The sequence below is a fragment of the Cynara cardunculus genome, assembly GCF_001531365.2.
Source record: "Cynara cardunculus var. scolymus isolate 2C chromosome LG 3, CcrdV1, whole genome shotgun sequence".
In the NCBI taxonomy this organism is placed as follows: domain Eukaryota; kingdom Viridiplantae; phylum Streptophyta; class Magnoliopsida; order Asterales; family Asteraceae; genus Cynara; species Cynara cardunculus.
The window spans coordinates 826,552-853,862 of NC_037530.1; the positions used below are offsets into that span (position 1 = coordinate 826,552).

General features: G+C 35.1%; 3 protein-coding genes and 1 long non-coding RNA gene across 4 annotated transcripts; 1 reads left to right on the forward strand and 3 right to left on the reverse strand.

The window, feature by feature from the left end:
• Positions 1–111: 111 nt before the first annotated feature.
• Positions 112–2,635, reverse strand: LOC112508635 (cysteine protease XCP1-like). The gene is made up of 4 exons (XM_025113307.1): positions 2,128–2,635; positions 1,392–1,627; positions 671–811; positions 112–504 (listed from the first exon to the last, which is right to left on the reverse strand). Exons 1-4 carry the CDS (start codon positions 2,597–2,599, stop codon positions 289–291), a joined length of 1,065 nt encoding a protein of 354 aa, XP_024969075.1. The 5' UTR covers positions 2,600–2,635; the 3' UTR covers positions 112–288.
• Positions 2,636–9,198: 6,563 nt separating this feature from the next.
• On the forward strand, positions 9,199–13,143 carry LOC112508561 (protein CUP-SHAPED COTYLEDON 3). Its single transcript, XM_025113229.1, has 3 exons — positions 9,199–9,430; positions 11,796–12,073; positions 12,508–13,143. The coding sequence occupies exons 1-3, from the start codon at positions 9,199–9,201 to the stop codon at positions 13,141–13,143; spliced, it is 1,146 nt and encodes a 381-aa protein (XP_024968997.1).
• A 1,369-nt stretch (positions 13,144–14,512) lies between these two features.
• On the reverse strand, positions 14,513–19,416 carry LOC112510092. The gene is made up of 2 exons (XR_003068882.1): positions 19,157–19,416; positions 14,513–14,710 (listed from the first exon to the last, which is right to left on the reverse strand). It is a non-coding gene; the product is annotated as an uncharacterized LOC112510092 (long non-coding RNA).
• An 893-nt stretch (positions 19,417–20,309) lies between these two features.
• On the reverse strand, positions 20,310–26,687 carry LOC112510134 (monosaccharide-sensing protein 2-like). The gene is made up of 6 exons (XM_025115439.1): positions 26,618–26,687; positions 25,911–26,034; positions 24,337–24,897; positions 22,308–23,233; positions 22,020–22,207; positions 20,310–21,055 (listed from the first exon to the last, which is right to left on the reverse strand). Exons 2-6 carry the CDS (start codon positions 25,987–25,989, stop codon positions 20,611–20,613), a joined length of 2,199 nt encoding a protein of 732 aa, XP_024971207.1. The 5' UTR covers positions 25,990–26,034; positions 26,618–26,687; the 3' UTR covers positions 20,310–20,610.
• Between the last annotated feature and the right edge of the window lie 624 nt (positions 26,688–27,311).

A 27,311-nucleotide genomic window follows, 5' to 3' on the forward strand; every position in this document is an offset into this window, starting at 1 on the left:
AGGATGATGTGGGAAGTTTTCATTTCCGTGAGAAGGTGACCTTTCTCACCTTCTCACGGGAAAGGGTTATTTTCACCGGAACCCAACCTAGTGGTAGAAATTTAAGTTCCCGATTATGGTAATAGTCGATATTTAGTCTTCCAGTAGGTACACAAAAGGATGGATACATGAACGGAAGTACAACTTCACAAACGAACTTACATACCAATATTTGAAAACGTTACAAATACACGTGTCGGTCCAAATTGTTGAAATGTTAGGACCTTACGGAAGAATTAGGGGACATTTTCACTTTTTCTTAGTAGGGTAAGAAGCCATCATGTAGAGGCCACACATCCCTTGGGGTTTCGCAGTCTTCCTCTTCATCCTTATGTACCCTTTCTCTCCCCATTTTGGTCCCCAAGAGTTCCTAACGATGACGTAATCTAGTCCCTTGCTTGTTCCATATCCAACGGCTGCTACTCCATGATCCAACTCTGTCCCACAATGCCCATCGAATACACCCTAATAAACATTCCAAAACAACCATTTTTTGAGAAATTGAACTTTTAAAATAGATAATGGATTCATTTGCAGGCTTAAGCTCTACTATTTGTAGAGGTCCCGTCTACGAAGACCCCACCTCCGGGTGGGATATACTGGGATTGTTTGGTTTGGTTTGCAGGCTTACCCCACTATAGAACTGGAAGTCGCGACTGGAGGCTTCAATGGCAATGCTGATTGGCTGGTTTGCAAGTGCCTTCAGGAAGCTATCTTCGTTGTTCCGAGGTACGTCATGATAACCACTTATTGTCACTTTTTCTGATATGTCCTGCAACGATACAAAACTTTTTAGAATCTCTGAATCCTGTTAGGTTCTAGATTTCATGCATTTAGGGGGTGTTTACTAATTGTTGATCGCCTATTACTGGGTAAGAGGTAAGATTGTTTACCATACACTTTGGACCAACAAATGATGTTGATCGAGATGCTGACTCAGTAAGGAAGGAAGACTCTATTAGGGGCTGTTTGGTTGGTTTACATTAAGTTCTATATGGATAAAGCTGTCTGTATAAATTGGGAAGATTTTTGTTTGGGAGTGTGTTTCTTATAGATGGAAGGAGTTTTATTTTTTAATTGGGAGGGGAAATTTTGGAAAAAACTTGTCTTTCTACACAAAGCTCCCTCCTAAAAGCTTACCAAAATAAGCCACTCTATATTATTAAGCCACTACCAAACAATCATATATAGCCGACCGAATAAGCTGTAAGTCACATTAAGCTGCTAACAAGCGGGCCCTTACTGGGTCTACACTTACTGAAACCAAACCTCTTACACAGACGGAACTCTTACCTGTTAGCGCTTACCCAAGTTGTGTCGGTAAACGGTACCTTAGAAGTTAATTTTTTTACCTTTTTGTCGTCACATGTGCCTTCACTCATGATATAAGGATACTCTTGTTCTTTATGAAGCCCACCACTCTTCATGATGTATGCAAATGCATAATCCATGAGACCTCCATTGCAACCACTGTTGAAGCTCGTGTCACAATCGATCAGTTCCTGTTCCGACAGCTCCGTAAGATTTCCCGTCACGATTTGGTTAATGCCTTCCACTGCAGCCACCGTCGAGAATGCCCAACAACTACCTGTACACATTTCCAAACTTCATTCAGTTCAATGTTTAGCATATTCGTTTTCCCATTTCTCACACTTTTCACGAGAACGGGGTTGTTGCTGATGCAACAACTCTACTCTTTACGGTAGAGGTGAAGTTTGCATTCATCTTATCCCGAGGCCCCACATCCGAGTGGGATATGCTAGGCTTGTTGGTTCAGTTTAGAAACCAGCTTTTATTTGCACTCTAAGTGGCTGTTAGGTTGGTTTTCCATTAAGTCCTGTATAGATAAAACTGTCTGTGTGGATCAATCTGTTTGTATAGAGTGGGGAAATTTTTTTAACTGAGAGAGACAAGTTTGGAAAAAAGAACTTGGGTTTCTGCATAAAGTTCCCTTCTAGAAGTTTACTAAATAAGTACTTTCTAGATCATTAAGCTACCACCAAAGAGTCATATATAATTGACTGAATAAGTTGTCAATCTCATTAAGCTGCTAACAAACATACGCTAAGCTTTATTAATTGTACTTACCACATGAACCTTGGTTCTTGACGGGCGCAACAGCTCCTTTCTTTCTCCAATCCACCGACTTCGGCAAATCCACGAAATCCCGATAACTAAATTCTTCAACAGACTCCTCTTTCCTCTCGGGGAAGTCACCCTTGAGCCCCAAGAACTTGTTCTTGAACTCTTCATGGCTCAAGTCCGCGAACTCGTTCAGTCCAAGCCAATAGTTGCTAACTTTCTTGTTCGTCTCATCTATATGCTTCAAGTTGTCCATGAAGATCTCGAACCTATGTAGTTTTTCGTCCAAGCTCTCATAGATTTTTTCGTGCTTAACAACCCACGATTCAAAAAGGTGGATCACCTTATGAATGCATGCCAAATCGTCGGGTGCATATCCAAGGATCGAAAACTCATGGGCCAAAGCCGAACATGCCAAAACCGACACGAATACAAAGAAGAAAAGGGATGCTTGTTTGGTAGAAATGGAGACTGCCATTTTGTTGTTGTTGTGAATGTCTGAATGATATGAATGGAGGAGGGTTTATATAGGGTGGATTTATGTTGCTTTAAAGTTAAGATGTTGGAAATGTTTTTATATGTTTCCTTCAAGTTTGGTTCTTTTTGGTAATCTTTTGATCCAAGCATGTCTTTTTGGGAATACTTTGAAGCATTAAGTTGGTGGATTTGGGAAATGGCTCATAATAAGTCATGATTGTTTGGTGGTGACTTAATGATGTAGAAAGTGGCTTATTTAGTAAGCTTTTAGGGAAAGTTATGTACAGAAAGCCAAGTTTTTTCTAAACCTGTCCCTCCCGATCTATAAAAAACTTGCCCCAAACAAAAAATTTCCCAATCTATACAGACAGTTTTATCCATACAGGACTTAATGGAAAACCAACCAAATAGCCCATAAGCTTCGTCTAGACTAATCCTGTGGTAAATCGTGACTGTAGGCTTCGTCCATAGCTCTGAGGTAAATCTACCGGTGGTCAAAAGTGCCATATATAGATGGCAGAATTCGAACTCAAATTGATTTTATCATCCCTTGTCTTCGTCCACCATGCTATCACCAGTCTGTAGACTGTAATCTAAGTGTAATTTTGGTGGTATGGATGTAGGGGAGATGGATCTTTTAACATATACTTTAATATGAAAACTTTAACATAATACTTTAATCATACCTCGTAAGAGTAAGTAAGATTATGGTCCATTAAGACAGTATTGTATGCGACAAACTTATCCGGTAAGTGTTTACTAGGCAAGAGTTGTTACCCTCACTTACCGGGTAAGACTTCATCTTTACCGTTGCTCCTACCAGGTAAGATTCTCGGTCATTGTCATGTTTATCTATTAAGGTATATGATTTGATAAGCGTCTAGTAAACGACCCATATATGTAACATGTGACCAGTCCCCCTAAATTATCTGTTTTTTAAATATATTAACAATTTGTTTTGCTTTTTTCAATCATATATTAGTTATTTCTTTTACCACATTATTAAGTTAAAATAGCATATGCTTTTTACACAAATCAAATGCTCCAAAATCCGATCAACCCAACCCAACCCAACGTAAAATAATTCAACCTGAAGCAACCCGATATCTGATCGAGTTGTAAAATCTTCAAACCGTAGGTATTGTTTACTATTATTTGAATCTAACCCAACCTGATGAACTCGATATTCTTTTGTTTATTGGATTTAATATGATTGTTGAGTTTCTATTAATATGTATATTAGACAATTACACTATCATGTATACTCTTCATATACACATATTTTCAACCCATTATCCATCTTCATATAACTCATTCGTATATATGTTCAGTAACCGTGAACATATATATGTAAATTGAGAAAATTAATTGAATATGAAATTATGAGTTAAGAAATAACATATTCAAGGTTAGGAGAATATATTAATGTACCGAAGTATAAACTCAACCAATCCGATCAACCTGTACAGTTTGGGTTAAGATTTTTCAAATCACAAACATTAGGTTGAATTATTCAAATATCTTCAACTGATCAACTCAACCCTAATTGCTACTGACTTACTATAGAGGGGGGATGAAGGTAGATCTGGGTATTAAATTAACCATGGAAATTGGTAATAAAAGGAATACAACCAAAATACCCTTTATATGAAACAATTAGTAAAAGACCAAAATACCCTTTATATGAAAAACACATAATGTGATTTTCCTCTAACAGAGGTCGGCGTAGAGAACATCAGTGTCTTAACTTAATAAAAACAAGGAGGGCAATTATGTAATTTAGGAAAATAATAAATGAGAGATAAGGATAATTGGGGTGGGTATCTTTTAGGTGAGTGAATAAGCAAGAACAGAGTAGCCATTTAGGCTTACATCACCTTTTTTTAAATAATTAAAATTAGATTAAATGCTCCCCTCTTTTTCCCCAAATTCCCCGCACGTGTTAACCTTTTTTCTCTCTTTTTTCCGTCTGTAAAAAGCTGTTTTGTTTTTGTAAATATTTTTGAAAAAATTATATTCAAATAAAAATAAAAATAATAAAAAACGAAAATAATGAAAATGAAAAATGGAGAGTGTTTTGTTTAGGAAGAGTGATGAAAATGTAATGAAATAATAGAGGATAAAAATTCGACAGGGAATACATTCGGTAAATTGTATGAAAATGTAACGTATTTTAATTTGATTCCAATTTTTTGTAACAAACTTTCGAAACTTTTATTTTGGTACTTAAGATGTAAAGTTTTAAACATTTAACTACTCGGGTAACTGGTTGAAGAATTAACCGGCTGATGTGATGAGTGATGTGGTTAGTGACGTGAATTTTTTTAATTTAAAATTAGTCCTTAACCGGTTTTTCGGGTACTTAAATGTTTAAAACTTTACATCATAGGTACCGAAATGAAAGTTTTGAAAATACATTACCTAAAATAGGAATCAAGTTAACATACCTTATTTTTTTCATACAATTTACCCTTATATCTCGTCTAATAAAAATTGATTACATTTAACATTGATATGGTAATGGAAAATGCCATGAGATAAAAATGAAATATTATTAGAGTTTCATTTTGGTCGTTTAAGGGGGTGTTTGAGATTACTTATTTCAAACAATTTATGCTTTTCTACAAAAATTATCAACTTATTATAAGTTAAATAGTTTAACTTCTTTAAAAACTCCTTATTACCGATTTGACACCGGTATAAGCTGTTTATCCAAACACTTGAAAATGCTTATTACCGGTATCACACCGGAATAAGTCAATAAGTTGTTTTTATAAGCAATCCCAAACACTTCCTAAGCATAAAAAGTTAAATATAAAACTATCTAACTGTAAATGGGTTTATTTATATAAAATAAGAGTCGAAGAATGACAAAATGACTATCATGCCCTTTAATTTAATTTCAATATTAAACATTTTTAGATAAAACTAATCTACAAACTAAAATTTTTGCGTCGTGTACAGAGATGTTACGTTATGATTTGTTTGTTTTCGCTTAATTGGCTTATTGACGTATTCGTTTAACCAATAACCAATGTTTTTTGCTTTATTTTTAAGTAATGAGTGGAAATAACTAAATTAGATAAGTCATCATGTATTTGACATCTACATTAAGAGGCTGTTTGACGGTTGATAAATGGTCTGATGTAGAATGATTAAGTGGTCAGAATGATCAAGAGGCTCTCATGATATAATGCAAAATGAAATATAATTATTTGATAATTGTTTACAATGAAATTAGGGCATTGAATGATTAAGGAGGTCCATGATACAAAATTATTCATATGGTTTTAGAACCATTAAGAGACAAATTTTTTTTGCCAAACAAGATTTACCTCTTAACGATTCAAATACCGCCTCTTAATGAAACTATTAGGAGATAAACCAAACACTCCTTACTTCGTCGTCATCTTAGGTTTACCTCAATGTCGCTATGTTAACTACCCGTTGCATAAAATGGTAACGTAGTTTAACTTGATTCATATTTTGGATAGCGTACTTTAAAAACTTTCATTTTGGTACTTAAAATTTAAAGTTTTAAACGTTAAACTACCCGGGTAACCGATTGAAGCATTAACTGGTTATCATGCTGATGTGGTATCCAACTCACTATTATTTACTATTCAACCCAATTTCATTCCATCACTCGTCATGTCAACATAGTAACCGGTTAATGCTTCAATCGTTATCAATATATTTAAATGTTTAAAACTTTACATATTAGGTACCAAAATAAAAGTTTTTAAAGTACGTTACCAAGTTTAAGTACCTTACTTTTTCATGTAATTTACCATTTATATTTTAAACGTTAAAATCTTTATTTTTGTTGTTGTTGATATTTTGATAAAATATGATGTAAATAAATATAATTTCTAAATACTTAGTAGGTGTTTGTAGGTGTAGGAGGAGGCAGGGCATTGTAAAATAAAAAATAAATAAATAAATTAAATTAATAATTAATAATTAATAATTAAAAATTAAAAATTAAAAATTAAAAAAAAATGAAAGGTGTAAAAGGCTACTTAGTAGCATCTGAACCCTACCTCTGATCCCTGACTTTTTTCTTTCTCCACACGCACGCATAATTTCTGAACCCATCATCTCTTCTGTTTATTTTATTTTATTTTATTTATTTTATTTATTTAAAAATTAAAATATAAATAAAAAAATTTAAATTATTAATAATTTAAAACAAATTATGTTATTATGTAAAAATACTTATTAATTTATATTATAGCAAACTGGAGTTTTATAAAAAATGTTTGGATTAACATATGATGGTATCACACTGGATAAGCAGATAAAATAGATAGAGATACTTTTTTCTTTTCTCATCCAAACACTTAAACTTCTTATTACCGGTACCACAACGGAATAAGTTGATAAGTTAAAATGAAGAAACTTATTAAAAACTTTTTATTATCGGTGTTAAACCGGTATAAACATTTCATTTTTTCTATATCCAAACATTAAAAACTTCTTATTACTGATACGACATTGAAATAAGTTAATAAGCACTTTCAATAAGCAATCCTAAACATTCCCTAACCTGGATATTTAGCTCGTTATGCGAGTCGACTAATCTTAGAACAACCACTTGCTTTACGGGTAGCTTGGAGTCACCATATTTGAACATCTGTAGCCACAAGAGAATTTTTATTTTTTATTGGATTTGAACCTGAGACCTGCAGACACTTTTGACTTTTGGAGTTCAAACTCAAACCAATCAAGCACCACCATTATAATTAATTGTTTTTTTTTTCTTTTGTTATCTCAATTAAAAGAAAGGTTACAAGAACATTTTTAAAATAAAGAATTAGAATTTAAAATTTTTAAAGAAAGTTTATAATCTATTTATAACAATTTCTGAATTTTACAATTATAATATAAATTATATATTTTAGAAAATATTATTTATCTTTCTTATTATTTAATTTCAAGGATTCTCGTTGGTAGAAATAATTCCTTTACAGTGTTAAAATCCACATTCTGCACAGAAAAAGCACTAGCACCCCAGTTAGCCTGCAGCACCCCCACATTAGATGTGGGATCCGTGGACAGATTCCAAGCTAGGTTGTAGCCACGACGACGCTGTTCATTTCTCTTAGGAGAAGGTTTTAAGAGAATTCCACTCTCTATCCTCGAAAATCTTCATTTTGAATAATCTGTTGGAGATGCTCTAAGAAGGAATTTATACAATTCTTCTTTTTTTAAACAAAAAATAAGGGTTTTTTACTAAATGTTTATTGGGTAAACGTTCAATGGGTCATTTACCTAACTAAATTAACATGACAAATATAAAAAAAATTACACTGTAAAAGACATTATAATAACCTAGGTTCTTAGAGCATCTTCAACGGATTGTTCAAAATTTCTCTAAAATAGAGAACTGGAAGTCAAAATCTCAAAAAATTTACATTAATCTCCAATAGAATGCCCATTTTAGAGAATTTAACATTGATTATAATATTAAAATATTTCATTCATCTATGAAATGTATCACAATGTATTTTCTTTGTTTTGTGAAATGTATCATAATGTGCATTTTCGTTATTTTCATTGCTTTACAAAAGGTATCATATTGTGCATCTTGTATATATATCTGAGTATCACATTGAATATCGTTTGTAGGTATTACAGTGTGTGTCTTATATTTACATAAGGTTCATCGGAATAAGTTTCGCCGATCAAGATTCGCCGGAGAGAGAAAAGAGGAGAGATGAGAGATGATATTTATAAAATCCCTAAAATATCCTTAATTAATATTTTAAGTTAAAATTACTAATTTCCTAATTTAACCTTTAATTTGTGGTTGAGATTGGATCTCATGTTTACCACAAACAAAACAGTTTTTATTTGGAGAGAGGAGAGAGAAGTTTTTAAAAATACCTAAAATGCCCTTTAATTATAATTTTAACTCAAATTACCAAAATTACTAATTTTCTAATTTATCTGTTGATATGTGATTGAGATTAGATCTCACAATTATCACAGACTAATCAGTTCTCCCTTGAATGAATATGTGTGTGTGTATATATATATATATATATATATATATATATATAGACTTGGGATCATGTGAGACCAAAGGTTTTTCGTGAGATCCATGAGACCAATTCTCAATCTTTGGATTAGATCTACTATCTGAACATTCATGATCACAAAATTGCCACGAGACTTCTCAATAATCACAAAATTGCCACCATACAATTTTAGTCCCTTAGATCATTAGCTTATAAAGTTGATCAATAAACATAAATTGGTCTTACGAATCTCAAGAAAAGCTTTTAATCTCACGTGAACCCAACCATATATATATGTATATATATATATATATATATATATATATATATGTTATGTATGAAGGACACCACCCCCCACCTATGTTTTTTTTGTTTTGTATTTTGTCCTTTTAAAACATTGATGGGACCAGTTTTCAGGTGGTGATATATATATATATATATATTTACATTTGTATATCTATATGTCTATCTTATATAGCTATTAAGCTATTACTACTACTACCCTTTATCATCATCCCAAAATTCCCTTTAAATTTCACCACCACCTTTTCTCTTTTATTTAATTAATAATCAAATGATGATGCTGGGTATAGAAGAAATACTCTGTGAACTTGGCGGTGGCGGTTGCGGTGGCGCCGGCGGAGGAGAGGCGGAGCAACAAGGTGGTTTGCCACCTGGGTTTAGGTTTCATCCCACTGATGAAGAGCTTATCACCTTCTATCTTGCTTCTAAAGTCTTCAGTTTTAGTTTCTCTGGAGTTGACATTGCTGAAGTTGACCTGAATCGCTGTGAACCATGGGAACTCCCAGGTAAAAACCACACAGTTAAGACCTGATCATACACACACTTTCACCTTCGAACACACACTTCATTCAGCAACTGTTACACGCACTTGAGACCTGATAAAACACACTTCAGAACTCATTCCCATGCAGACACACAGTCACACAGTTTAGGGACACTTTCACCATCAACCACACAGTCACACAGTTTAGACACACTTTCACCATCAAACACACACTTTAGGGCCCTTTCACCATCAAACACACACTTCAGGGGCACTTTCACCGTCAAAATGTTCAAACACAAACTTAATTTAGGGGCACTTTCACCATCAAACACACACTTGAGGGGCACTTCACCATCAAACACATACTTGAGGGGCACTTTCACCATCAAACTGTTCAAAACACACACTTGCGAATTGATACACGTGCAAACTTTCACCATCAAACACACCCTCCATTACTCGTATACCTTGGGAAAACCATAAAAAAAATAAAAACTGAGTAACCCCATGTAACCATTTATTTATACGGTATCCATATATCCATAATTACCATGAACACGTTCACAAAAACCATGAAACATCTTCAATTACTTGTATGCACATATGAATAAACATGTTTTCAGTTTTGATTTTTTTGGTTTTCCCTCTAAAGCTCACTCTTACTCTATAGATACATATATGTACTTGTATATATATGTGTGTGTGTGTTCACACACCATATACACACTTTCACCTTAAAAAAACACACCTTAATAGACTTTTTGCACTCTCCAACACACATTGATCATGACTCATTCACACTCATGCATTATTTCTGCCATTGAAATTTTGAGTTTCTTGAAAAGGATCATCTTCAAGAACACATACATGATGATATTTGCAAAGATAGTTGTAAGGTACAAGTAATAAATGCATATCCATCAAATAATCCAAGTAACAAAATGCTAAATCTGACAGCTTTTTACCCCCATAATTTTTCCAGTCATGTTTATTTCATCATTGTATGTGTATATACGTGTATTATATATATATATATATATGTATATATATATATATATATATATATGTTCATGATCCCGAAAATCGTAAAAGGATGAAAAACTCAACACCCGGGTAAAGTAAGGACGTGCCGTGTATCCTGAATATTCATGGGATATTTATCATGTTATAAGAAATTGATCATTGTTATTCATAATGAACCTGGACAAATTGAAACACTTGTCGTGTCCTCATTCGTCCTCTGGTTCACAACTGATGTTTTGTATGCATACATGTATATATGTATGTATATATGTATATCTGAATGCATAGAGAGAGAAACACATTGACATTACTACTGCTCCCATATATATATTTATAATATATTTATCTCTGGCTCAGAAAATCTATCTAAATTCACTTCTGACAATCCCACATCTAACTATGCATCTTTCTTTATACTTGCACCAAAGGGGTTCTGCTGTATGAATTGTACCATGTGCAAATAGAGTTGTACAATTCATTCAAGGCTTCTTTTTGGTCATTAAAAATGAAAAGGGCATTGATTGATAAATAATTGTAATAAGGTACAACCAATAATTCAAACTGATTCAGACCTTTTCATTTAATATACAATTACTTATGCATAATTTACACTTATTTCTGCATAATGTACAACCGCATTAATCCAAAATCCAACCCCCTTTTAAGAACTCCATCATTGCATACATTCTTACACAAAAGAAAAACAAAAAGAAAGTTGGACAGTACTTTTATCCCCTTTAGCTACATGTGTTGTACAATGTGCATATAAAGTTGTACTAACTACATATAAAACTAATATATATATATATATATATATATATATATATATATATATATATATATATATATATATATATATATATATATATATATATATGGGGGATGGTTAGTTAGGAACCTAAAATTGATAAGAATTGTTTACTGACACATGACATATTCATCGTGAATATGGACATGTTATTTATTATGAATATTGGATTATTGATGAATAATATTTTCATATTCATTATAAATGTGTAATTCATGTAAAACTATTTTTATGAATATTTCATCCCGAAGTCATCATGAATGTGTGCTTATGTGGTTACTGATGAATAATATATCCATATTCATTATGAATGTGTAGTTTATACGGAAGTGTTATTCATGATGAATATTTCATCGAGAAATCATCATGAATGTGTAATTCATATGTAAGTGTTTTTTACACATAACATGTTGCAGACGTTACCGGATTTCTAATCAATTCTGGGTTCCTAATGTGGTTTTTCTATGTGTGTATATATACACATATTTACAACTGTCTATGCATATAGTACAATAAGGTGTTGGTAATTATTGTATCTATGGGTTCTCTGCAGAAGTGGCAAAGATGGGGGAAAGAGAGTGGTATTTCTATAGCTTGAGAGACAGGAAGTACCCGACCGGTTTAAGGACGAACCGGGCAACAAGTGCTGGTTACTGGAAGGCAACGGGCAAGGACCGGGAGGTTTACAGCAGTGGGTCGGGTCGGACCCTTTTGGGTATGAAAAAGACCCTGGTTTTCTACAAGGGTCGGGCCCCACATGGTGAAAAGACCAAATGGGTCATGCATGAGTACCGTCTTGATGGTGACTTTTCCTATCGTCACACGTGTAAGGTACAACCACTATATGCTCTGACACCCTCAAATAGTACAACCTTTCTATGCATTTATTTTGTCGTTTTCTTGGGGTTGACTTTTATGTCTTCTCTACTTGATTGACTTTTGGATTGGACAAGTTTGTCATTTCACCATTTCCCTTTTTCATTTCATTGAAAAATTCAAATGAAATCCCATAAATTTATTGTATTATTCATTATGAATCATAATGAATATATGTACAAGATTTGATGTGAATAGTACAAATTGTTCCGCAAGATGAATGGGTGATTTGTGTTTTGTCATTTTACCGCTTCCCTTTTTTATTTTATAGAGAAATTCAAATGAAATTCATAATCTATAAATCTTTTGTATTATTCATTATGAATGATGATGAATAATTATGAATATATGTACAAGATTTGATGTGAACAGTACAAATTGTTTTGCAGGATGAATGGGTGATTTGCAGAATATTTCACAAAATAGGGGAAAAGAAAACAAATGGTGGACAAAACTACCCTCACTTCAAACACCGCCAATCAACAATAGAATCATCACCCTCAAGTTCAACTCCCACCACCACTACAATTACCAGAAAGCCCTTCCATGAAGGTACAACACCCTTAATGCACCACCACTCTAACCCCCCACCCCCACCCCCACCCCTCCAAAACCCATTTCTATTTGGTGACAACCATCATGAAATTCATGATCAAGAACTTAAATCACTACTAAACCTACCATCATTTCCAACCATCCAAACCACCCCTAACCCCACCCTTGTTAAGACCCTACTCCCAAATCAACCCATTACTACCCCTGTGGCCAAACAGTGCAAAACTGAGGCTCATTTTACCATTCCACAACTCCCAGATGCTAACTTGCACCGCTGGGGGACAGACTATATCCCCCCTCCTCCATTGTTTCCATTCCAGCAAGAGGATCTTGGTGAAATGGAGTACTACTTCAACACATCAGGAGGAGGTGGTGTTACAAGATTAGGAGCACAGGGTACAAGTGATCATAGCAATGAGGCAATGTCTTTTGATAGGGTCGGGCTTAATCAGTTGTTATCAAGCATTTGATCCGAATAGAATATGTTTAGCATGAACATATATGCAATCTATATGTAGGATTATTACCACCATGATTGTTAAGTAACCATAATTATCAAGTAATAGATACATAAATAAATGTTAAATGACTTCAAAATCAAATTAGATTTGAATTCAAGATTTCTGTAAGTTGGTATTTTTGGAAAGAAATGGGATGGGGCAAGAGATATGAATGTTAATGACTTCAACTTAGATTTCAATTCAGGATTTCTTTGAGTTGGTATTTTTGGAAAGAAATGGGATGGGGAAAGAGATATAAATGTTAATGACTTAAAAATCAACTTAGATTTGAATTTAAGATTTTTAGAAAGAGAAGAGATATGAATGTTTGACTTCAAGATCAACTTAGATCTGAATTCAAGATTTCTTGAAATTGGTATTTGGTGAAAGAAATGGGATGGGGGAAGAGATGTGAATATTAATGACTTCAAAATCAACTTATATTTGAATTCAAGATTTTTTTGGTGACATTTTGAAATGGGATGGGGGAAGAGAGATGAATGTTAATGACTTAAAATCTAACTTAGGGCTGTTTAGTTGGTTTTCTATTATATTATGTATGGATAAAGTGGTCTATATAGATTAATCTGTCTGTATAGATTAAGACGGTTTTTGTTTGAGATGGTTTTTTCATAGATGGAAGAAACGTGTTTTTTTTTAATTAGGAGGGACATGTTTGGAAAAAAACATGGCTTTCTACATAAAGTTCCCCTAGAAGCTTATTGAATAAGTCACTTTCTATATTATTAATCCACTATCAAACAATCATATGTAGCTGACCGAATAATCATAGGTTTCATTCAACTCGTTAAGTAGCTGACTCTTCGATTTGAATTCAAGATTTGTTTAGGTTGGCATTTTAGAAAGAAATGGGATGGGGAGAGGGAGATACGAATGTAATGTGTCCCATCCCAAGAACTTGAATATGCTAAAAGTTGCAAAGCAAGTAACCAAAAGTGAAAATGGGAAAAAGCTTTTTGCATGAAAGAATTCAATTAATGAGATGGGAGTGGCAGATCGATTGGATTTGATATTGATTTGATTGAAGATTGAGAGCTTTTGACGTCAACTCACCATCAATAGTGATGTATATAACATGGACCCACATTAGATTTTTCACAAATAAATTTTAAATGGGCGATAGTGATGTTGTTCTATCTTATAAAATTTATATGAAGGGGTTCAAATAGCATATAGAGGGATTTACGGATAAATAAGACGATGAACTAACAAGCAAACTTACCGCATAGAAGCTTTCCATCTTCAAAGCTTCCTGTTTGCTTGCAAGAAGGCTTTCTATGGTCTAATTCGATGACAAAAAGATAATTGAAGACATTAAAGAACTTGAGAGACTTATGCATTAATCAATAATTGAAAGACAGTCAATTAAGTTTATGTTAAAACTGAAACAATTGGCTCAAAAGAACAGCAAAACTATGATTCCAAATGGCTTAACCGATTATGGCTAACACACCGACCATTAGGATCATTGCGTTCCATCCTTCTGCCACACATATTTCTACGTCTTCCAAGCAGTCTGCAAAACAATGATGGTTATTAATCAAACCATGCATGATGAATCATTGTAGAATTCGATTACAGAAGTTAAAATCATTATGAATTCACAGCCAATAGAAACATCAGCAAGATGCAAGTGACTTCCATTGTCAATCACCATTTTGACAACCTCGGTGTTTCTGGTAACTCTATGGATTTTACCTATTTATTCACACGGAATTTTGCATCATTTTCTTGCTAACCCTTACCAACTAGTATATAAAGATGATGGGTAGTACAGAAATGAACTAAGATGGCAAGTGGCCCAAGCCAATTTTTGAGGCTATAAATGCCAGCCGGAGTGAAGTGAATACATATTGTAAAAGCAACGACATACAGGTTTTCACATATCACATATTAGATAACCACTTGCGCAATCACAAATTTATGTAGATATCGGTTGTTTGGTTGGTTTTTCATCAAGTCCTGTAGGGATATAGTATCTATGTGGATTGACCTGTTTGTATAGATTGGGGAGGGTTTTTGTTTGGAAGAGTTTTTCCATACATGGAAGGAGCGTGTTTTTTAATTGAGAATGGCAGATCTAGAAAAGAGTTGGCTTTCTGCATAAACCTCCCCCCGCACCCCTTTAAATGATCATTAAACCACTACCAAACAGTCACGAATAAGCTATGAGTCTCATTAAGCTAATTAAGCTCTTTAAGCTGCTAATAAACAGGCTCTGATTCTTATATATCAATGATAGAACATCTCAAAAACAATTTATAAATCCATTAGAACATATAAAGAACAATTTATAAATCCATAATCAACAAAACAAAGAGAATTCGGCTAACTGAGTCAACGAAACCAGATGAGAAAATTACTTCATGTCTACCCTAAAAGCAACCTTTTCAAATCTGCAAGATTATATATATAACTTTTTTCTATAAACAATGCCTTCTGTTTCGCAATTTAAAACCATGAGATAGTTATGCCTCTATATTATAAATCAGAATAATAATATAAATGCATATCACTGAAAAATGGAGCATAAAAAGAAGTCATTTACAAAGTAATTGCATCATGGGTTTTTCTGATGATATCTTTTTATGTAATAAAAATATTCAAAAACAAAGATAATACTCAATCTCTCTCAATCACAATTCAAAACCATTGAACAATTTATAGTTGAGATTAGTTTTTCAGTATAGCATGTAACAAGCTACCATATACTATAACTCCACCCTTCCTTCTTGCTTATTGTTTTGGTACTAACAATTGTAATGTTTTGTATTACACAATATCTTCTAGCCTGTGCAAAAGAGATCAGTTAGCCCAAATAATCAAATATCCTGTTAACATTTAGTGTACCAAAAAGTGGTTGAAGCCGCCTGGGAAGTTGACGCTTAACAACTCGCTTTCTTTCTAAACGCAAGATTGTGTGTATTCTGTAAAAGTACAATGACATTTCTTTTTCCTATTCAGTTTGTAATTTATAATTTGAGTGTCTTAGCACTTCAACATTTCTAAGTTACTATGTTAGCACCCAATCTCTGAGGGGGTGTTTGATTTGATGGAATGTTTTTGAGTTGATGGAATGTTTTTGAGGGATTTGGAATCGGAAGGATTTGAAATCTTTGTGTGTTTGAAATCTTTGGTGTGTTTGGTTTGTAGGATTCGGAAAGAAATTGAATTCCATTCTTCATAGATAATTTATAAAAACAAATTAAAAACAATTCAATTACCTTTGTATTAATTGATTATTACAAAAAGCACCTATTTTTAACATATTTTTAAAACATTATTACAAAAAAATCCCGTGAAATACCAACTATCCCCATGAGATTTCTAAATCCCATGAGTTTCAATTCCAGACTTTCCTTTAAACCAAACTCAGGATTGGAATGGAATCCAATTCCAAATCCCATCAAATCCCGCAAAAGAAACGGGCCCAATAAGTACTTCTAAACTACCTATTAGACATGTTATTGTAACAAAATGAAGGCACAGATCAGATAGCATACGCATTATCAATCAAATCACTGTTTGCAACCCAGGATTTTTTTTTCGCTCTATAAATATTGTTAAGAGACCACTGGTGTGTTTGATAAGGATCGAGTGACATTGCTTCTTCGACCCGAACCAAGGAATCCCTTCGATATGCTGCATCTTTTTCTGCAATGGAAAAAAAATGGTGCAGATTTGAAAATAGTTGTTTCTATATTGTGAGGCTTTTGCAATGGCATTGCAAAATTTGGGATGCAACTTGTAAGAACTCTAAAGATACAAAGTACCAATTTGTCACTTCATGCTTACATATTTCTCTCTGATTTGCATGAATGAATAGCACTAGAAAGCTACAACTGCAGCATGTATGTCGATCAAATTCTCAAATCCACTTTGTTTTCTCCTTAAGACTAAAGAATACAGTCTAACTAGAAAAGACACACACTAACAGCTGCCACTATGAGAGAACTCTCGGCATATCATACAGACTTTCATTCAACTGACCTTTTGGGAACGGTTTCAAATTTTGAGGGGAAGGTGGAGGATGAATGATGTGAAAGGCTATCGGTTGATATAAGAGTTAGAACCATATTAAAGAAAGGCAAACACATTGCAATTTATACTGCCATCATTACCACAAATGCGCTTCCTAACAGAACAACTAATTTGCTTCAATAGCTTGTTTCACAAGCTCATTGATTCTTACTATTGAAAAGTTGCTACTTATAGAACTAATCATGTTTTGCTTGCTTCTCATGGTATTTGAGCAAAAAAGGCTGAGGCTAGCGGATGGGTTCAAGCATGTCTCCCGCAATATTCGAACTTGAACCTGTTGTGTCTTTGAGCAAAATCGCTTTGCCCCTTTGTCAACTGAGCTGCACGCCCGAGGGCTTGTTTCTCATGGTATTAATCAACCAAATGCATTGTGCAGTCGTTTTAGAGTACCCATCTCCTTGACAATCGTACGAACATTGTTATAAACTATAATTAAATAGATGGGTTACCAAACTCGAAAACTAGTTTGTCTGCAATACCCTATTTACTATTTTACCAGATTATAACATATCTGTAACTTAAGGGCAATTACATCCTTCAAATGAGTAAGGCTTAGAATTTTTACAAACTAATTAGCAACTACAAATGTATAAAACATAAATAGGCACAAGAAAAACCCTGAAACGCTACTTTTGCAAGGATGCATCAATGAGTTGCAGTTTAGGCATCTACAATGTACACACGCTGAAACAGTGCTATCATACCAGATCATTCACAATGATTCACAAAAGGGTTTGTAAGGTATAACTTCTATATTCTTGGATGCTAGAACCATACAATTCGTTAATGCATCATTAGGTTGTAGAGTATAACTAGAGTATGCAACACTCGGCTCTCCAAACACCATACAGATTTTTTATTTGCACTTGGTTCAATAAGGGTGCGTTTGGTACACAGGACAGAACATAATAAGGATCATTGTTCTATGTTTGGCAGGACTTTTTTATGGAACAAAGTGTAAAAGACTATTCCATAAGCAGTGACAATTGATAAAAGATATAAACAACTCATAGAAGTCAATTGGTCATTTTATCTATTCAGTCCTGTCCAGTTCTGTGTTATCAAATGCCGAACAGTTGTTTTGTCCGGTCCTATCCTATCCTGTTTGCATACCAAACGCACCTTAATTGCCAGTTCTTGAATCAAATTGAGCACATTTATACTAGTTTCATGATTCGAGAATCAGACATTAAATCCTAGATCAGCTTCAGCATTTTATATAACATGTATAATTATAATAAATACAGAGAGAGAATATAAGCATTCTAGTGATCAATAGGCCAGAATATACTTGAATTAGTCATGAGCGCTTAGTCATCTCCCATCAGTTGTTCATTACAACTTCAATAAAACCACCATTATTTGCTTCATGAATTGAATCAAATAGTAAATTCTGATCTCGGTCATACGATTTTGATAACTATTGATATACAGATTGACACAACTACTAATCCTTGAGGCGTATAATTCACAATTTACAGATCTACAACCCAAAATTGGCATCCTATTTCCAAAACTAGCATCTCGTAAGTCATACCCACCTCTTATTGAGTTCAATTCAGTTACCCAAATCAATAGACAAACCAATTTTTGCAAAAAACAATTTAAACATCTACCATCTACCATCTACACATGTATTTTAATATTACTACAGTCTACAGACAGTATAACTCGATTACGTAACACCTGATAGTTCATTAGTTCTAGGCTTCTAGCACAATACTCATATGCCTTTTCAATTCATTTCGATCCTCAAATCAACACACGATCTGATATGAACAGATACATAATCTCAAAATCAAATAATCACAGTTTCAACATACATAATACTCACAACTCCGTACTCAGTCCACATCAAACAAACAAAACCTAAAACCTTATACAGTTTCAAAGAAGATAATAGGTAACGAGAGAAACTAACCGAGAGAGATCTCTAATTGAGAGTTTTAGAAGAAGAGTTTTTCTGATTGTAGATGAAATCGGGAGGAGAATAAATAAGAGAAGCGATCATGGCTCCAGGGAGCACCCCGAAGACAGACACAGCAGTCATTTTCTTCACCAGCGGCTCTCCATTTCTCATCATCACGGAAAACAAACCCTTCGTGTACCCCATTTTCCGACGAACAATTCAAAGAGATCGATCGAATTTGATTTGTAGCGATTTCCAGCCCCTTTCTCCTATTAAAGCACCAGCAATGGCGGATGTCAAAAATAAACTACAATTCAAAATATCGTACTTTGAATTAGAGTAAAATACAAATTTGGTCCATGCAGTTTGAAATTATAAAATTGCCATCGGATTTTATAAAAACGTCTAGATTTGGTCCCTCTGTTTAACGGCCATAAAATAATTCCATTAAACGAAGGATATTTTTGTCTTTTATCGGTTTTTTGTCTTTTATACAACCAAAAACTACAAAGACCAAAAGCATAAAATCAATTTTGATTAGATAAAAGACAACAAAAAGATGAAAATATCTCTTACTTAACGAAAACTTTTAACAACCGTTAGAAGAAGATTCTATATCTGGACTTTTTTACAAATCACAGTAACCATATTGTTACTTTAAAATTATAAAGATAAAAAGTGTTAATTTTAACAAATCATAGGGACCAAATTTGCAGTTTACTCTTTGAATTATTAAAAGGGCAAATTGCATGAAAAAATAATGTATTTTTAACTTAAAAACCTATTTTGGATAACGTATTTTCAAAACTTCCATTTTAATACATAAGATGTAAAATTTTAGACATTTAAGTACTTGCAGAACCAATTGAAGCATTAACCAATTACCATGCTGATGTGCTGAGTGATGTGGTATCCAATTAATGCTTCAACAAATAATACTGAGTTGGATACTACGTCACTCGCCACATCAGCATGGTAACCGGTTAATGTTTCAACCAGTTACTCAGATTATTAAACGTTTAAAAGATTACATTTTAGGTACCAAAACGAAAGTTTTGAAAGTATATTATCCAAAATAGGAATCAAGTTAAATTACGTTACTTTTTCATACAATTTTGCGTTATTAAAATTATGGCTCTATAAGTCATTTAGCCTATATGAACCATAAGCGTTATTTATCTTTTATTAAGCCCGCTCGCATATAACCAGCAAACGTATAATATACGTCTATACAAGTCCATAGTAATCGAGTCTACACAACCCGAACCAAGGCTCGAGCCTTAACCAACTCGATCTCAATCCTTTGAAGAGTTCGCAAGCTACGAACTGAACCCAACTCTCTCACAACTCGAGCCCACGAGCGTAGAAAGCTCGATCGGGCTCGGTTCCACTCAAATACACACTACATACAAACATGCACCCGGACACTACTTTCAAGTGGGATGTTCCGCGTTCGTTTGGCTCGGTTACTCGTTCTTTGCTGCAACAGTTTGTCTTGCTCCGACGGCAAAAAACTCCGTGATCACTTCCAACGGCATTCCTTTCGTTTCCGGAACCTTCAAGAACACAAAAACCCACGAAACGGTGCACACAATCGCGTAAATACTGAAGACGCCGGCCAAGCCGATTGAAGAGAGCATCACGGGCAACGTATATGTCACGATGATGTCGCATATCCAAAAGACCAGCGCACATATGGCAATGCAGACTCCACGGACTCGTGTTGGGAAGATTTCGGAGCACAAAATGTTTGGGATCGGGCCGTAGGCCATCACGAAGCAGCAGAAGTAGACGACCACACATACCGTCGAGATCACTGCATGGATGATGGACCCCAAGTTGACGATGTTGCTGAGGACGAGGATCACGAGAGATGCAATTAGTACGGGAATCGTAGTAAGCAACAGAGTCCTGATAAGAAAAAAACGTAACACATCAAGGGTCATTTTCGTCTTTGTACATAGTAGGCTCGGGTGCATTCGGTTGACAAAATTAGTAACTGAATGTCTAAATCCGCTTTCTTGAATTGTACCTCTGCCCCAAAATACGCGTCGATTTTAAAAAGCAAGTGTCTACTTTCCAACTCTACCGTTCATTACACGAGATGGAGAAAGTCATTAAATCATCTATTATCAAGGGTAAAATTGTCATTTAGTTAATTAAAAGGTTTAGTAATTGAATATGCATAAAACTGTATGTAATTTTCACCGTGGACGTTTATTTTAAGACGGAGTGAGTAAATATAATATATATATATATATATATATAGAGAGAGAGAGAGAGAGAGAGAGTAAGGTTAAGGGGTTCACCCTTAAAAAAAAGAAAACAAAGTAACACTCTAATAACCGTTTATTTTGTACGGTATGCACATGTACATACAAGTAATCGAAGATGTTTTCTGGTTTCTATACACGTGTGCACACCGAAAAAATTACTTACAAATTACTTGTATGCACATATTCATACCGTACAGATGAATAATTACTAGGGTATTCTTCAGTTTTTTATTTTTTTGCAGTTTTCTCCTTAACCTCATCCTATATATGTATGTATATATATATGTATGTATATATGTATGCATGTATGTATATATATATATACATATGTATGTATGTATGTATATACATGTATGTATGTATACATGTATGTATGTATGTATGTATGTTGTATGTATGTATGTATGTATGTATATGTATACATGTATGTATATGTATACATGTATGTATATGTATACATGTATGTATATGTATACATGTATGTATATATATATATATACATGTATGTATATATATATATATATGTATGTATATACCGTACAGATAAATGGTTTTCTCAAACCAAACGAATCTGGTATATCCCAGAGGTAAGAAGTTACCTTCGACCGCTAATATCCATAAACCTCATGGCAATAGCGATACACGGAAGCATCAAAAGCGTTGTAAAGGCGCTAATAAGAAAAGAAGCGGAATTGGAACCAAGGCCAAGGCTCGATAGAAGTACGCTAACGCCCGCCTGCTCGAGAATCTGAGGCGTGTAGTACATAACCCCGTTGATTCCCGAAAACTGCGTTAAGAAAAGAAAATTCCGACACCTTTCGTCAATCAATCCAAGAAATCTACAAGAATCGAACTTTTTTTACATCTAACGGTCCAAGAAATCTTGCCTGTTGAAGCATTTGGATTGCAACCCCGACCAACAACGCACGAGAAACTCCCGGATCACCAAGCGCTGACAACATTGGTGTTTTCGAGACGGTTTCCGACGGGTGGACCATCGCTGGTCCGACCGGACATTGGCTCATGAGCTCCTTTGAATACAGAGCAGGCTGGCTCACTAAAGCAGAAGCTTGAACATACTCTCCTTCGATTGAAACATTGCCGCCACAGCTACCCAGAATCGAAACAATCGACCCACGGCGCGAGCCGCCAGGACCCGACCCTTCTCGATGCAAATATATCCTCTTAAACCCTCCTTCTTTCTTCCCGTCCTCCCCTTCTCTTTCCGACCACTTCCACGCCAACTGCCACCCTCCGCCTATCCCCATGCCGCCGCCGCTAGTCTCTCCGGCATTCCCTTGCATAAGACTACTGCCGCCATGTGGAGCCACCACGCTCGTCGTTTGCCTCGAAATCAACGGGCTATGCAAATTGTCATCCGATAAATCTCCACCGTCTGTTCCATAACCGTCACCATCGTTCTGCAAACTCTCCTCATCCCATTGATCGTCTTTCACCGGCGGCCCGGCTGCGCTAAACATACTTCCAAAATTCGGAAAAAGCATGCTTCTCATACTTCCAGATTCGGGCTGCTTTTCATGAACGCTACCAAAGAGAGTAACAAGCGGGTCCATTAACGGAATGCTCGAGTTGACCATACTTCCATGGCGGGAAATGAGACCGAGAGCGCTTTGACCGGTGACCGGTTTGGCGATCCATGAAAGACCCCCTTCGGGTCCGTATAACTTGATCTCATCCTTACGAGCCATCGGATCTTGATCTTCGGTGCCATCGTTATCCAAACCGATCATGTACTCTTCGATTGACGTTTCGCCCCCAACCGTCAAACCTTCGACTAGCAAAGCCATTTCTCCTGTAATTCAAATCGTCACAATCTAGTTACTATCTTTGGAAACTTGCCGAAAAAAGGGCGAAGAAAAATGGAAATTTTAAATACTTAGCACGTGCGTTTGTGGGAAATCGACCAAAATGCCCAATCTCCTCAACCAAATTCACTTTTTAGCCATTTTTCAATCAAGTTCTCACTTTAGCCGGAATTTAAGCAAATGCCTTACGTATTTACGTAAGGATCCCCATTTGCGTATTTTTCTTTTTAATCTGAAATTAGGCTTTACGCAAATGCGTACGGCATTTGGGTAAACTTTGGCTAAAACAGGAATTCGATGCCAAAAGTGTCTAAAAAGTGAATTTGGTTGTGGAAATTGGCTATTTTGGTCAATTTCCGCACATTTGAACAAAATCGGCTTTATTGGACGTCAAAAATGTCTTAGCAGACTGTTCTACAAGACACCAAACAATTGTGCAACTCATGTAAATGTGTTACAGTAAGTTGGACGCTTTTAGGCGTCCTAATAAGTTTTATAGAACAATTTTGAAATAAAGCGTCATATTAGTCTTTTGATACGACATTATTTGAGAAAATGTCTTATAAGACTAATAGGACGCTTTATTTCAAAAAGCATCCTAAAAAACTTGTTAGGATGCCCAAAAACGTCCTCACATCTTATTGTAACACCTTTACATATGACCCACAATTATTTGGTTCATATAAACTTAAATTCTATAGCAAATTATGATTTCCGTCCCTGATGTTTAGAAATTACTAATTTCGTCCCTATGATTTGCAATTTATTGCTATTTTCGTCCTTGAACTAATTCCTATCTTTTAAGTACAGGGACCAAAACAGTAAAAAATTGTAAACCACAAGGACCGAAACAACAACGAATTGTAGATCATAAGGACGAAAATTGCAATTAATCACAAACCATAGGGACGAAAACCGCAATTTCTAAACTACAGAGACGAAAGTCGCAATTTTTAACAAACCACAAGGATGAAAAATGTAATTTACTCTAGATTTTATAAAACAATATATTAGGACATTTAGATATTTTGGCGTCTTATAAAGTCGATTTTGTTGCAGTGGTCTATCTTTAAGACGAGATAAAAAGTACCCGAGACATCTTCTCTACCACGGAGTCTTTGCAAGACTCGTTTTGCCTCCACCATTTTTCCTTTGCTCACGAGCCACCGAGGAGATTCGGGTAAATATAATACCGTTAAAGCGAAATAAACGAGCGAAGGAATCGAAAGAACTCCCAACATCAACCTCCAACTCGTGGAAGCCATTAACGACAATCCAAAGACCATGCAATATGCGAAAAACATTCCGCCCGAGCCCGTGAATTGTGGGAGAGTATTCAACAATCCTCTTATTTCCGAAGGAGCGGTTTCAGATATATAAATGGGTGTCAAAGTGACGGCCAAACCGACTCCGAATCCATCTATTAATCTTGCTAGAAGAAGAACATATACATTAGGCGACCATAGCATTATTAAGCCGCTAGCAAAGTAAAAGACCGATGAGAGTATTAGCATCGGCCGTCGGCCAACTGAATCAGATAAGGGTCCGGAGCAAGTTGTGATAAGCGTTGCTCCAATTAGTGACATGGCAACGACGAGACCTTCGATGGTGCTTCCAAGATCCAACTCCTTCTTTATGTAAACGACCGCTCCTGTATTTATACATATTTACATCGTGGATACAGACAACTTAATTAATAAAGGACTTATTAGGGTCTGTTTGTTAGTAGCTTAATGAGCTTAAGAGACTTACAACTTATTCAGTCAGCTATACATGACTCTTTGGTAATGACTTAAATGATATAGAAAGTGGCTTATTTAGCAAGCTTCTAAAAGGAGCTTTATGCAGAAAGTCAAAACAAATTCAAACATACCCCTCCCAATTAAAACAAACACTCATTTCATCTATGAAAAAACCTTCCCAGACTCTACACAGACAGATTAATCCACACGCACATCTTTATCCATACAGGACTTAATGGAAAATCAACCAAACAGACGTCAAACTAAATGAGCTCCAATAACAATTCTAGATCTTAGATGGGTTTTTTTCGCTAAATGGCCACCTGACAAATGTTCTTTAAATCCATGACCTTCTCACAGGTTTTTAGGCATTCGTGTGTGTGGAAGTGACATTCTGCAGTGACATTCTCAAATATGTCAGAAGTTCATGGAGTAAAAAAAACCTGTCAGTGACATTCTTAAACCTGTCAGAAGGTCATTTAACCAAAACCCATCTCAAATTATACACTTTCAAACCCAAATAATAATTTTAAATGGCTCCATATGACATTGGACTAGACTTCAAACTAAATGAGCTCCAAAAACACTTCCAAATCTCAAATTCTATGCTTTCAAACCCGAAAAACAGTCGAACAAAGTTGAAGATAACAAAAGTAAAATCTGAGCAAAAGGTTGATTACCATCAACTCCAACCGGCCCCACACAAAACCCGCCCCTGGGAACCACATGTGAGAAGGCATTTCAAAGCTGACTTAACGCCTAAGGCAAGTGGAGGGGTTCAAGCCCGTCTCCCACAAGATTCGAACTTGAACCCATTGTGCATTTGAGCAAATCCGCTTTGCCCCTTTGCCAACTGAACTACACGGCCCGAGGGCAACAACAGAAGTAGAATTCACAAGGAATTATGAAAGAATTTGGGTACCTGCAATTGTAGCATTATCCCAACCTTGTAAAAGATTGCCAATTGTGGCAATAATGGCAACCAATGCAGCCCCATTCATCTTTTCAAACAACCCTCAAACCTCTTTTAATTCAGAAACCTACAACTGAAATTAAAATAAAAAAAGGAACAAATGTCAAAAATCACAGTTTCGGCAATCCACATGGATGTAATGCAATGCAAGTGAAGGGCCCACGACTATCGCTGACCGCCTGAACAATCGACGCGTTTACCAAGCGGAATCTCGCGAGCTTTTAGTGATATCAAGATTTCTTGATTTCATGGGGTACCCAACTTTTGGTTACATGACACTTGAAGAAACCCCCAAATCATTAGAACAAAAAGAACCCCAGATCCATATTTCATAACCACAAAATCCAATCTTTTATGCTTCATTTATAACCCATTTAATAAAAAGAATTATTATAAAAAGGTTTAAGATCCAGAAAGAAAAAGAGAGAAAGTTCAAACCTCTAAAGCAAAAGAGTAAACCCTGAATGCCAGAAAAATAGGGGTTTGATTACTCTGTATCTTTTCACACACACACACACATATATATACAAACACACACTGTATCGATACATACACACACATATATACATACACACACTGTATCGATACATACACACACATATATGCATACACACACTGTATCTATATATATAACAATTAAAAGCAACAGGAAATACCTGAAAGCAGAGAGACTTGTCCAACAATTTTGGATGGAATCTTACAGAGAATGCTCTCTGCCAAAAGTTATGAATATTTTACTTTATATGTGGGTAAAGTTAGGGAAAAGTGATTTCAATTCCACCAACCCTTCGCTACCCTACAAAAAACCCTACTAAATTCACTGAAATTTTTGAAAATTTGATCGAAAATCATCAACCCTTTTAGTTCTTTGTGATCGATTTAGCATATCATCGAATACCCAGAAAGCAAAACTTGAAAAAAATGGAGATTCTTGCATAAATTGGGGGAAAAGAGGAATCTAAAGTCTATTCAAGAATTGAAGTTTCAAGAAACTTATGGGGGTTTTGGGGTAGGAAAGAAAGGTTAGTAGTAATCAAGGTTAAAAAGGAAGATTCCACACTTAAAATGGGGCTCTAATGATGGATGGAGGTTAATCAAAGTTTATTTTGTTGTATTGTGGAAGATTCCGTTAGAAGCCTCGTTTTTATCAGAAAAAACGACGTGGGCATGACTAATACGGACGTTTATGACTCGTACACATGCCCGGTTAGTGACGGATCAGTGACTCTTACTAGTGCACCTTCAAGGTAGATTAAAGGTTTGTAAAGTCGTTCGATGTCTTTTTAGCTGAAATCCAATATTTCAGTAGACATTTTAAGTTTTTTTAGTTAATTTCAATAGATATTTAAG

Bases quoted from the DNA above. Each gene is read 5' to 3' on its own strand.
- LOC112508635 (XM_025113307.1), bottom strand. From the start codon at position 2,599: ATGGCAGTCTCCATTTCTACCAAACAAGCATCCCTTTTCTTCTTTGTA. The intron at 1,628-2,127 runs GTAAGTACAATT...AAATGTGTACAG, and splicing joins CAAGAACCAAGGTTCATGTG to GTAGTTGTTGGGCATTCTCG. The intron at 812-1,391 runs GTAAAAAAATTA...GTATCGTTGCAG, and splicing joins GCACATGTGACGACAAAAAG to GACATATCAGAAAAAGTGAC.
- LOC112508561 (XM_025113229.1), top strand. From the start codon at position 9,199: ATGATGCTGGGTATAGAAGAAATACTCTGTGAACTTGGCGGTGGCGGT. The intron at 9,431-11,795 runs GTAAAAACCACA...GGTTCTCTGCAG, and splicing joins TGAACCATGGGAACTCCCAG to AAGTGGCAAAGATGGGGGAA. The intron at 12,074-12,507 runs GTACAACCACTA...ATTGTTTTGCAG, and splicing joins CCTATCGTCACACGTGTAAG to GATGAATGGGTGATTTGCAG.
- LOC112510134 (XM_025115439.1), bottom strand. From the start codon at position 25,989: ATGAATGGGGCTGCATTGGTTGCCATTATTGCCACAATTGGCAATCTT. The intron at 24,898-25,910 runs GTACCCAAATTC...GTATAAATACAG, and splicing joins GGATAATGCTACAATTGCAG to GAGCGGTCGTTTACATAAAG. The intron at 21,056-22,019 runs GTAACTTCTTAC...TTTTCTTATCAG, and splicing joins ATGGATATTAGCGGTCGAAG to GACTCTGTTGCTTACTACGA.